Source organism: Mustela nigripes, chromosome 1 (assembly GCF_022355385.1).
Source record: "Mustela nigripes isolate SB6536 chromosome 1, MUSNIG.SB6536, whole genome shotgun sequence".
Taxonomy (NCBI): domain Eukaryota; kingdom Metazoa; phylum Chordata; class Mammalia; order Carnivora; family Mustelidae; genus Mustela; species Mustela nigripes.
This window is the reverse complement of record NC_081557.1, coordinates 237,329,884-237,341,991: the sequence shown is the minus strand read 5'-3', so window position 1 is coordinate 237,341,991 and position 12,108 is coordinate 237,329,884. Positions and strand designations below refer to the sequence as shown.

General features: G+C 35.2%; 1 protein-coding gene across 2 annotated transcripts in view; it reads right to left on the bottom strand.

The window, feature by feature from the left end:
* Positions 1–310: 310 nt before the first annotated feature.
* Positions 311–12,108, bottom strand: part of TMEM33 (transmembrane protein 33) — a 28,176-nt gene continuing 16,378 nt past the window's right edge. The window contains exons 7-9 of one of the 2 annotated variants that reach the window (XM_059383246.1): positions 11,060–11,143; positions 6,376–6,496; positions 311–5,513 (exon numbers count right to left, since the gene is read on the bottom strand). In XM_059383246.1, coding sequence (XP_059239229.1) covers positions 5,508–5,513; positions 6,376–6,496; positions 11,060–11,143 — 211 coding nt within the window. In that variant the 3' untranslated portion in view covers positions 311–5,507. Of the gene's footprint in view, positions 6,497–11,059; positions 11,144–12,108 lie in introns of both variants that reach the window. The other variant, XM_059383237.1, reaches the window with a different exon arrangement.

Here is a 12,108-nt window from a genome sequence, read left to right as displayed (position 1 = left end):
CCCCCTTGCGATATTTTTAAAGAATGTACTTCTGCCTTTTTTTTTTTTTTTTTTTTAATTGAGGACTGTCTTTGGGAAAGAGAAATATTAAGTTCATATATAAAACATTAATTCAAAATAAGCCCAATAATACTATAAGCCCCAAAAGGGAATTTAGCTTTTTAGATAAAGGAATAAAATTCTATTTTCAAAATAGGATTATTTATAGGATGAACTATATGCTTTGGATTTAACAAAATGAACTGTAAAACATGAATCTGAGAGTTCACTGCATCAAGGACCATTATTTCAGATCAGAGAAACCTGCACATACAACTGTATCTTTTTTATTTTTTTTTTTAACAACTGTATCTTTTAGGAGTTAATGACAAAAAGAAAAAAATACATTCATATTATTCTGGATCACTGCAAGTTTCAATTCTTTGTCTTGAGGGTTTTTGGTTATTTAAATGAAATGACCTGTTACTTATGGAACTCTTGGTCATAACGGTTGCAGAGGTCCAAATTCAAAGAATTCAACCAAAAAAAACAACACAAAACAAAACAAAAACCATAAACTACTTACTTATACAGCATTTTGCTTAGTACAAGTTGTTAGAATTGCCACAGAAACTATCTGCCAATTCTGAACACCTAAGGAAAATACATTCCTCTGTTACCCTGTGTTGATTTAGTTATTATATAAATAAATCAACTGCATATTGTATATTGTAAATAGTTTGAGGGTTATAAATAACTTATCCACTAGGCAATAAATCTCACTAAAAAAAAAGGTACAGAAGTAAAGCACTCAAACAGCTCAGAGATCCACTATAACTTTTTTTTTTTCCAGTTTCACCTTAGACCACAAATTTACACCATTTCTATTATCTGTGATGGGCTGAGGACAACAGAAGTGTTCATATTCACCTTATTCTAACAATAAGGCAATGGAAGCACAATGGAAAGCTGAATTCTAACTGTAAATGTTTTTTTGCAACATAACATTTTCAAATCTGCTTAAATCCAGAGAGATTTTTATTACACAATTCGATTTTTACATCAATAAAATCTTAGATATATAACAATACAGATGAAGGAACAAGAATTTAATTTGTATTGAAATAAATATTAGATATACAAAGCACACAGAGTGAAAAAGGGTCACAATAAATTAAAGTGGAGACATCATTTTGTTCAATCACCAAAGAAAGCCCTTGACACTTTCAATTTCACACCATCAAATTTATCATTCTTGCTGATTTAAGCAGAACACAAAACTAATATGGATCCCAGGGCTTACTTTCACAGGTACCAGCATAGATAATTTACTACAGTGATCCAATTTGGAAATCAGTAGGGACCAGTAAATCACTGCATAAAAGAAAGAGCGAATGAGGTCCTTTTTCCTTAGTGTCAGCAGGCTATGATTATTATGTTTATTAGATTTTCTTGAAAGGACTTCACATTTTCTCAAATATTCAGGAGAAATATATTTCCCCTCTGAGCCCTGCATTAGCATTTATGTGTGTTGGTCTTGAATATAGGAGAATGATGAATTTTTCAATTTATTTTATAAATTTATACAGTCTGGATAGTATTGGCCTGAAGAGTATAACTCCCCAACCTGTACAATATTAGATATTAAAAATGGACTCAAGAGAAGTTACTAAGAAATGCTGACATACTATATATACAAATTTTTTAGTTCAATATATCCCATTATATGGAGCACCAGAACTAATGCATTTATAAATCAAGCAGTTTTTTATGGCTCTTTCCAATCTTTGTGACCCTTTTACATTTGTTCCAATATAGACACGTCACAAATGTTTCCTGCCCAAGACTTTGCCCATTTGGTCTCAACTTACAAATATATATTTATGATATAAGCAAAAATTCATGTCAAAAGCAATTGTTCTGCTTTAAAGGTACAAAAGAAAATCTGGAGTTCAACTGTCATGAACCAAGAAAAAAAATTAGTTTAAGAGGACTGAGCATATCAAAAAGTTAGTTTTAAGAACGCTATGAAGGACAATGTGAAATGACTCTGGAGACTTTCCTTCTCCTTTAGTAGGAGTTAATTTTTAGATTCCAGCAAAGGTATCTACCAATTTTTTCCTTATCACTTTCCTAAGAAACAGAATCTGCTTTAGATTCTAAAAAATACTGAACTTTATCTCCTGTCACATCAACTCAAACTCAAAGCAGTTTTCCTATTTGCCCTGCACAAGAGTGTTCTAGAGAGTTCATACCACACACAGAGAAAACCAGGTTCCTTCTAAGAACCCACCTGAACACCACCTTAGAAGGTACAAATGTCCTAGAATAATTACTACCAGGAATCCTTCCAAACTTTTAGCAGTTCCTTTCTTACCCTTAATACCAGATCCAGTAATACTTTTCCATTCTGCACATTAGAAGAGGGCTGCTCATTAAAACAAACCCTGGAAAAGACTCCTGGATTTATAAACACACATCTTTGGCACACTATCTATTGAACTACATGATCATATAGCCTCTGCAGAATTCTCCTGATCGTAGAGAAATTCCAATGAGGTGTGAAAGAGAAACTAGCTGTCACTGCAACTCAAACTGAATTTACAAGTCTAGATATTATTCTTGATAAAATAACCAAAAATCTCAATATGCTTTTACATTATTACCATGAGAAGTCTAAATTTTAAGAGGTTGAACTGGTTTTATCTTGTGTACCTACAAAAGGACCATGAAAAAATTTTAAGTACCATTTTTCTATACACCTGAAAATTAAGGACAAAGAACAATTTTGTAATTCATGTATTTTTAGGTGATTTAGGCATTATTTATAAAGAAAAAAACAACAACACAGAGTCCATGATCTGAATAATGCTGCCCTAAACTGTGGCCTGTATTACCATTTGACTAGAACATTAATAATTAAACATTAATAGGGTAAACATTAATAGGGTACTCTTCCAGGTTTTCAACATTTCAATATTTTACTATGATTTCAATATAATTCAATACATAGTAGTGTAGTTTCAATTCATTACTATGTACTCACCCTAAATGTTCACTAAATATTTATTGAATTTTGAGTAATTACATATTAAAAAAGGTGAAATCAGATCCTTAGTTTTATGGCTGACTCCGCACTTTTGGTGGCATTTAACCTTCCAACTGGGCCTATGACCTGAGGAAAGAGTGCCATCTACTGATCAAATCCGTAACTGACTGGGATTACTTTCTCCCTTGAGGTTTGTTTCCTTAAGAGTCAGAATCAAAATTGATCTAAGTTTGGGTGGTAGCTTTGAGGCTAGCAGATCTTAAGGGGATCTGGGCAGGCATGAGTGGGGTAAGAGTTTCAGAATAACTATATGAATCAAAATAAACTCCTTAGGATTAGATAAGAGTCTTTAACCACAATCCCTCAAAATTAATTTCATTCACTCTATCTCAAACTTAAAAAAAAAAACACACACACAATCTCAGTTCCACTTATCTTACTACATATACACTCATCTTCCTTTCCACATCGAATGATATTCATGTCCTAAACTTACAAACCTAATCAGAATTTTTGATCTTGATTTTTAGAAAGAAAAGGTATTGTAACAGCTTTACAATTCATAGTTATTAAAGAGACCTCCTAAGTCTTTCATAAAAACTTCTGGTTTAATATCAGCATGCCTTAATTTTTCTGTAAGGGAAATTCCTAAATACCTAAATTACTTGCTTACTTCCAGGAGCAAAATTACTATTTAAGAAATTTCAGTTTGGGACTGATATTAAGAGTTTATATTCACAAGGCATCAGGTATACAAAAGGAATACAGAATTCTTGTTATAATAAAAGTAGGTTTTATTTTAGGCTTCCACCTGTCCCAGAGGGTTTAATATCTAAAAGTCCTAGAATAGCATTACAGCACTTGTTGGATGCTGACTTTTTTAAACTTGGAAGTAAAATGAAGTTCAGCTATGCTATAATTTCTTCTACTTCATTCATTCCATATACTGCTACTGTATTTCCTTAATTTTAATTTGATAGATGTACATATTAAACTGTAATTCCAGATGTAAAATCAGCTGGTTGTACATACACATATCATGGGATTCCTAGGTAACTAGCTCATGCAAACTAAACATCCAGTAACACTCAAATTGTAAAGTTTACTTTTTCATGAATTGAGGAGTTTTTTATTTAAAAATCAAACCTTCCATTAAAGAATAGTCCAACAGGAGCATATGAGAAATATAATCCTGTTATGTGATAAAAAGCCTCAACTTTTCAAGCACAGGGTATTCTACATTTTTAAGTTTTAATATTAAGATTCTTTTCATCAAAAACAACATGAAATTATTCCCTCTAGGGAAATCTTTTTGACCAACAATAATTCCCAAACTAAAGAGGAAAAACTCAGAACAGAGGCACACTCATAGGTCATTAAAAGACAATCAGTAAAAACAGCTCACAAGAAGAAAATTAACAGAAAAAATGGTGAAATCTGAGTAAGTTCTATACTTTAATTAATAGTATTGTTCCAAGGCTAATTTCTTAGTTCTGATAAATGCTATATAGTTATGTAAAGTATTAATATAAGGGGAAGCTGAGTAAAAGGTATACAAGAACTCTATTTTTGCAACTGTTCTATAAATCTAAAATTATCTCGATTTTTAAAAATTGTAGAAAACAAAAAAACACGTAACTTAAAAATAAATATGACTTCAGCTGCCAAGATTTCCTGATATAATTCAAGACTTAATTTTTAAAGACATCATTAGAAATCAGGAATATGTTTACTTAACATTATAGTCACTTTATTGCTCTAGAAAATTAGTTCTTAAAACCATCATATTACATATATAGTGATAATGAGGCTAGCCACACACCCACCCACCCACCCCAATCAACTGTATTGCATGAGGCTGCTTTTCTAACTTAGTAGATAAATATTTAAAAAATACAAAAACAGTTGGCTACAGTTGAGCTATCAAGTAGACATCACATTTCCAAAGATGGGAAAGTTGAACAAAAAGAAAACTGATGTTACTGACAACTTACTAATAAATGTATGAGAAATCCAATTACATGCAGACAGAAGAAAACTGGTTACAAAAACCATTACATCACTGTGTACTAAAACTTCTGCAGTGTTTTAAACATTCCCAACCATGCAACAGTAATTAAAGATCAGAATGAATTTTATAAAGAAGTTGAGAGCAGCTCAACAAACAGGATTTAACATATTATACAACTCAAATCACAGCTGCATAATACACCCAAGACTCCCAAATTTACCTATGCATTAAGAAATTAAAATACACACTAATCCCCCACAATTCATTTTCCAGCCCCATTCCCCACCAATTATCTTACCTATCAATCTTTCCATTTAACCTTTTAAGTCATATTTGATGGGCAAGTATGTAATCTACAGGATAATCTTCATTATTATTTCAGAACAGACCCAAGCACAGGCATATGCTCAATCTTCAGTTACATTCCTTTCAAAAGACATCTGAACTGCTGCAACTGTCTATGAAAATTCAAGCCTAAGAAACCAAGAAAATTGGCAGTCAAGAATCTAATTCTATAAACTCCAATAATGCTAATCATCTATGTGTCCACATTTGTAAAAGGGTTTCCAATTTGAGAAAGGTACCTTGATGGGTATCTAAAAGGAAAGCCATATAACCACTAAGGCTTTCTGACGTGGAACAGCAGTGACCCCAGATAGTGACCCAGTTGGCTAACACGCTTACAGTTCAGCCTTTTAAAAAATATTCAAAGCCACATTCAGTAGTTATGGAAATAAAATTTGGAAGATCATAGCATAAGATACAAGATGCATGCAGAATTCCTCTTAAAATGATATATCCAAAACAAATCCTAACAAAGCAGCAGAACATGAATTTAATAACAATCTGAAATCAAATATAGTGGTAAATGTTTCTTTTAAAATCATCAACCAAAATTACTGAATGGCAAAAGAATACTGTCTCAAAATATGATGAATTCATGTATGTTAATATTACTATAATGGAATCATGCCAGATATAAATCTAGGGTACCAATTAGGTTGAAAGAAATTTTAAAGCTACTTTTACAAGAGAAATAAAAGTACTTCATGATAAAGGCACAGCAGCATTTAAAAAAATTTCTGATACACTGATCACAGGAAAGAAACTTCCTTAACCATTAATAACACAGCACAATAAAATTTTCTTGGGAACTTTTTAAAAGGCTTGATTTAACATGCCAGGAAAATGATGAACTTTCCATTGAGATGCGTTTATGTAAATTGGATTGAGGTCAGTTTTACACCTGGAATTAACAACCCTTAGCAGAAGTACCAACTGCTAAAAATGCTTATTTCTACTATATATAACTTAGCTGGATGTTTAACTACGCAACTGTTGGTGCCAGTCTGCTTATAAAAGCAATACTCTGGAGACAAAGTCTTCTCACAAACAGTGGGCAAGCAGGTTTCATTATTACGTGTTCAACAACAATCCTCAGTTCATTAAACAAGGTCCTGCAAGATAAAACAGTTTTCGTTCAGACACAAAAGGAAAAAGAATACAAAACAAATGCCGAGGAAGGATTTCCCATAGTCAGTAAAGAATCTGAAGTAAAAGTAATAACTACAATGCACTGTAGGAAACACACAAAATAAAATTCTCAAAATCAACATTTATGTGTTTTTTTGAGGGGAGGTAGGGGGGGGAGTTCATTTAACAAAAGCATCTAATAAATGGTTATCTCCAAGGGCTGAGATAAAGGATGATTTTATCTTTACAGTAGAGGCACATCATTTTCACATTTAACTTGGGTATATTCAACTAGTTCTAAAAAAGAGAGCAACAGGGTGAAAACTATATACTATGGGCACTCCCACCTACTATTTTCCTTAAATTATTGCCTTAGGGAGGCTGGGTAGCTCAGCTGGTTGAGCAAAGGCTGGGTCAGGCTCCCCGCTCAGCAGGGAGTCTGCTTCTCCATCTGACCCTCTCCCTTCTCATGCTCTCTCACACCATCGCAAATAAATAAATCTTAAACAAACAACAACAACAACAACAAAACACTATTGCCTTAAACATAATGTCTCTTAGGGGTGCCTGGGTGGCTCAGTGGTTAAATCCTCTGCCTTCGGCTCAGGTCGTGATCTCAGGGTCCTGGGATCGAGCCCCGCATCGGGCTCTCTGCTCAGCAGGGAACCTGCTTCCTCCTCTCTCTCTGCCTGCCTCTCTACTTGTGATCTCTGCCTGTCATATAAATAAATAAAATCTTAAAGAACAAAACAAAACACATAATGTCTCTTAGAGCTTTCCTCATCTACAAAACAGGCATACGTACTTCATGGGAGTCAGCTGTAGAGTAATTTGAGTGAGACAGCACAGAAGTTACTCAAGAAAGGCCACTTCCCAGTTGGATCATCCCACTGATCAAACCAGTTCTTGTCTACCTTCAGACTTTAAGTCCAACTCTTTAACATCAAATGCCCTCCAGAATCTGGTCTTAATCGAATTTTCTGCTTCATCTCCTCTCCCACTCTCTGCCACGACCCCTATATTCCAGTTGTGTTGCAAATTTGTGCCCGAAACACATTGTGAACTTTTACTGTGCTTGCTGCCTCCAAAGGACTCTTTATTACATACTGTACATACCACACATACATTGTATAGGCTAACAGACACAAAATCATGTATGTTGGTTGAACTGTAATTTACAAGAGATTCTGATATACCACCAAAAGTAATTTTCATTATTCACTTTTGAGTTTTCACTTTATCTGCTGACTCATCCTGCACACAGACAATTCCTGTTCTACCCTTCTGTATCCTGTGTTGGGCTTCCTTATCTTAGTCTTCCCCAAATCCTAAGCTCCAACCTGCTAAATCTTTCAAATTTATCTCTTTTATTTTACACAGAATTAGTTCAGGCTCTGAACTACTCTCCCAGTCTCCAAAGTGGTCCATTCTTCCTCTTGCTGAGGATGTAATGCATTTTCTGGAATACTTCTAAATCAGATCTCATCATATTCTCAACCCCTCCATCTTATGAACTCCAAATGCTCTTCCTATCTTGAAATAAATTCCAAACCCTTTCATGATCTTGTCCATCTTCCCTTTGAAGCACTGATCTTCAGAACTCCCCTATATACGTCAGTAACTCCAGCAACATGCACTTTTTCAGGCACCCACGTGCCAGAACTCAGACTTCACCAACACACAATCACTGTCTTCTGAATAAATGACTAATGAATAAAACTAGATGGCACCGTAAAAATACTCTAAGCAAACCCCACAGGTTACAGATGAGGCCTCAAGAGGCCAATGGCTTGCCTAAAATCACAGGGCCAGTTCTTTCATTCAAGGCTGTCCTTGGCATAATCTAGACCAAGTCACAGTGCTGGAGCAGTGGACAATAAACGGTCAGTGATGATCAAAGTGTCTCCATATGCTGTCAAGTAGGGTGACCATCAGCCAGACATTGCTTCTGAGTGTGTGAAACTGGCTAATGTGACTCAGGAACTGGGTTTTAAAGTTTACAAATTCTATTTTTTTTTTTTTAAGATTTTATTTATTCATTTGACACAGAGAGAGCACTAGTAGGGGGAGAAGCAGAGGAAGAGGGAGAAGCAGACCCCCCACCAAGCAGGAGACTGACATAGGGCTCGATCCCATGACCTGGGATCACGACCAAAGCCAAAGGCAGATTTTCAACCATCTTAGCTGCCCAGATGCCCCTAAAGTTTATGAATTTTAGTTTTTATTTCAATGGTCAAATGTGGGGCACATGGGTGGCTCAATCAGTTAAGCATCTGACTCTTGATCTCAGCTCAGGTCTTGATCTCAGTAGTGAGTTCAAGCCCCAAGTTGGGCTCCACAATGGGTATGGAGCCTACTTAAAAAAAAAAAAAAAAAAATCAAATGTGGCTGCCCATTGCCATACTGGACAGCGCAGTTCTGAACAATCTACCCTTGACATCTAAAAAGGACTGATACCTTTAACATGGGAATGGATACTGTAAGTAAAAATGGTAGAAGCTGGCAAAATCCCTAACAAAAAAGTGTAACACAGAAAATGTAGTTTTATAGGCTGTTTATCAATATTTATAAGCTCAAATATTTCCCATTTCCTTTCCACTGTTTTCATGTGTTTTGTGTGTTTATGGGAGATCCTTGAAAATGCTTATTAGCACATACTTGTCTTACCTGGATCCTGCTATTTCCTTTTTTATCCCATTGGACACTTCTAAATTTTTCTGCGTGCTAATCTGACTTAAGGGCAAGTGGGAAAAATGGGATTAGAGATAAAAAGGGTATAAAGAAGCAGAAAAAAACAAAGCTGCTGATGAAAAATGGATTACTAGGGCAGGAGACCAGAAGATATTGTCTGAAATGAATACACGAACCAGATACAAAACAAGGGCAAAAACTCATGGAATCAAGTAAAACCGAAAGTTTATTTCTGACTAGGGACTCTTTAAGAACCTGTGTCTGAAGCTAGCTCTATTTTAGGAAGTACTGTAAGAAAGACATTGTCTAACAGAACATAAAAGCTCCTCCAGGATAATTAGAATCACAGAAAAAGGAAAATAAACTATGTATTAGAAACACAACAGAATCTAAGCACGTTATTACTTCATTTCATCCCCAGGAGATTTTTCTCCTCTACCAATGAAAAAATTAAAATTTAAGTAACTTGCCTAAAGTTAAAAACTTGCCTAAATCTATAAAACAAAAACTATAAAACCTGCCTAATCTAAAAAACATGGACCAGCATTTGATTTCAGTTCTTTTTACTTTGCTCATGAAAATAAAGATCATGCTAAAACACTCACTGGATTTCTGACTGAATTCTACTATACAATGAATTTATTTTAAATTTGCAAACAAAAACTGTGTTAACATTAGTATTCTCAGTAACATATCCAGGAAGCTATTAAAAACAGCTATTCTTTTCAGTTTTACTCTAACTTCTGAGATCCACATGCATAACTCAGCTATCACTGAAGCCTCCATTCCTGAACATTATAGTAACTTATTAAAATATTACTGCTTCTGGGACGCCTGGGTGGCTCAGTTGGTTAAGCAGCTGCCTTCGGCTCAGGTCATGATCCCAGCGTCCTGGGATCGAGTCCCACATCGGGCTCCTTGCTTGGCAGGGAGCCTGCTTCTCCCTCTGCCTCTGCCTGCCATTCTGTCTGCCTGTGTTTGCTCTCTCCCCTTCTCTCTCTCTGATAAATAAATAAAATCTTTAAATATATATATATATATATATATTACTGCTTCCTCATTTTTCCACTCCAAACTATTCTGCACAGGACTACCGAAGAATATGATCATGTCCAAACCATGTCCAAACCATCATTCTCATACATCTAAAAGATAAGTTCCAAACTTTTTATCCTGAAATTCAAGAAATTTTATGATATGGCTCCAATATACATTTTTAGTCTTAAGTGTAACCACTTACCATTCAGAATCCCTGGTAGAGTCAAACAGGTCTATTCTGTGTCATAAATACAGCTTGTTACCTCTTGGCTCTGAACTTGTGTTCCTACTATTTTCCTAAAATGCTTTCACCTATTCTGTCTTATTTGAAGGCTTTAATCTTTCTTGAACAAATTAAAACCTCTGATTTGTGAAACTTTCATGGACTCTTTTTATTTCCTGATCTCTCCTTCCTGTGGACTACAGTATTGATACGATAAAGCAAAACATAACAATGCATCATACATGCGTTTGTGAACCCATCCTTATTATTTGACATACAGTTTTGTTTCTTCAATTAGGAGAGTGCCTTGAGTTTGGAACTAATGTCTTAGACATCTTTAAATTCCTTAAACTTAAATACTGCTTTACTGGTTTACTATTTTAGTGGAGATCAAGGTAAATCTGGTCTCAGCTTGTAAAAAGAAATACAACCACCTCCTCACCAATCCTACTAAGGCCCGGAACTTTAATTTACAAAAATATCACTTGCTTCTAAATTCTAACATAAAAGAAGCTAGGCAACTCTTACAAATTATAAATATTGTATCTCACAATACTCTCAACAAACAAGACATTTAAACTAATCACCAGCTTACCGACAATATGGATTTCTTCTAGAGGAATATCGAAGAGTAAGAAATCTATAGTATATAAAAGGCTGGAGCAAACTTCCTTGGCCACTGAAATAAACAAATCAAGGGCAAGAAATACACATTATCGAGTCTTATTTATGCTCTCAAAACTTAAAGCAATTTAACCAGTGCCTGTGTGTGTCTTCATTCATTAAATGGTCATGGTAGGGGCGACTGGGATGCTCAGTTCATTAAGCGTCCAATTCTTGAATTCGGCTCAGGTCATGATCTCAGGATCATTGAGACTGAGCCCTGTATCCAGCTCAGTGCTGGACATAGAACCTGCTTAAAATTCTCTATCTCCCTCTCTCTCCGACCCTCTCGGCTCGCTTGGTGTACACCCTAAGTAAAATAAAATAAAATAAAAAATGGTCATGGTAATACCTATCAAGTCTTAATCAAAGTTACTCTTTTTTCTTTAAGATTTATTTATTTACTTTAGAGAGAGAACAAGAGTGCGAGCAAGGGAAGGGGCAGAGAGAGACGAGAGAGAGCAGCAGACTCCCTACTGAGTGCAGACCCCAACATGGGGCTTTGACTTCACAGCTCTGAGATCATAAACTGAGCAGAAATTAAGAGCTGGACACATAAGCCAGCCAGGCACCCCTAAATCAAAGTTATTCTTAAAAGAAGTAAAAGAGTGGCACCTGGTTAGCTCAGTTGGTAGAGCATGCAACCCTTCATCTTGGAGTTTTTAAGTTCAAGCCCCATGTTGAACAGAGAGCTTACTTAAAAAAAAAAAAAAGAAAGAAAGAAAGAAAAAGAAATAAAAGAATATATGTGATTGCTAACAAGTAAAATGTTATTGCTTAAATTTTTATAAACATGTATTTATGTATATATTACTTTTAAAAACTTTAAATGCTATTAAATGAACCAGAACATGTATACAGGTGCCCGGGTGGCTCAGAAGGTTAAGCCTCTGACTTCAGCTCAGGTCATGATCTCAGGGTCCTGGGATTGGTCCCAACTCTCCCTGTTGCACTCCCCACTCAGCAGGGAGTATGCTTGTC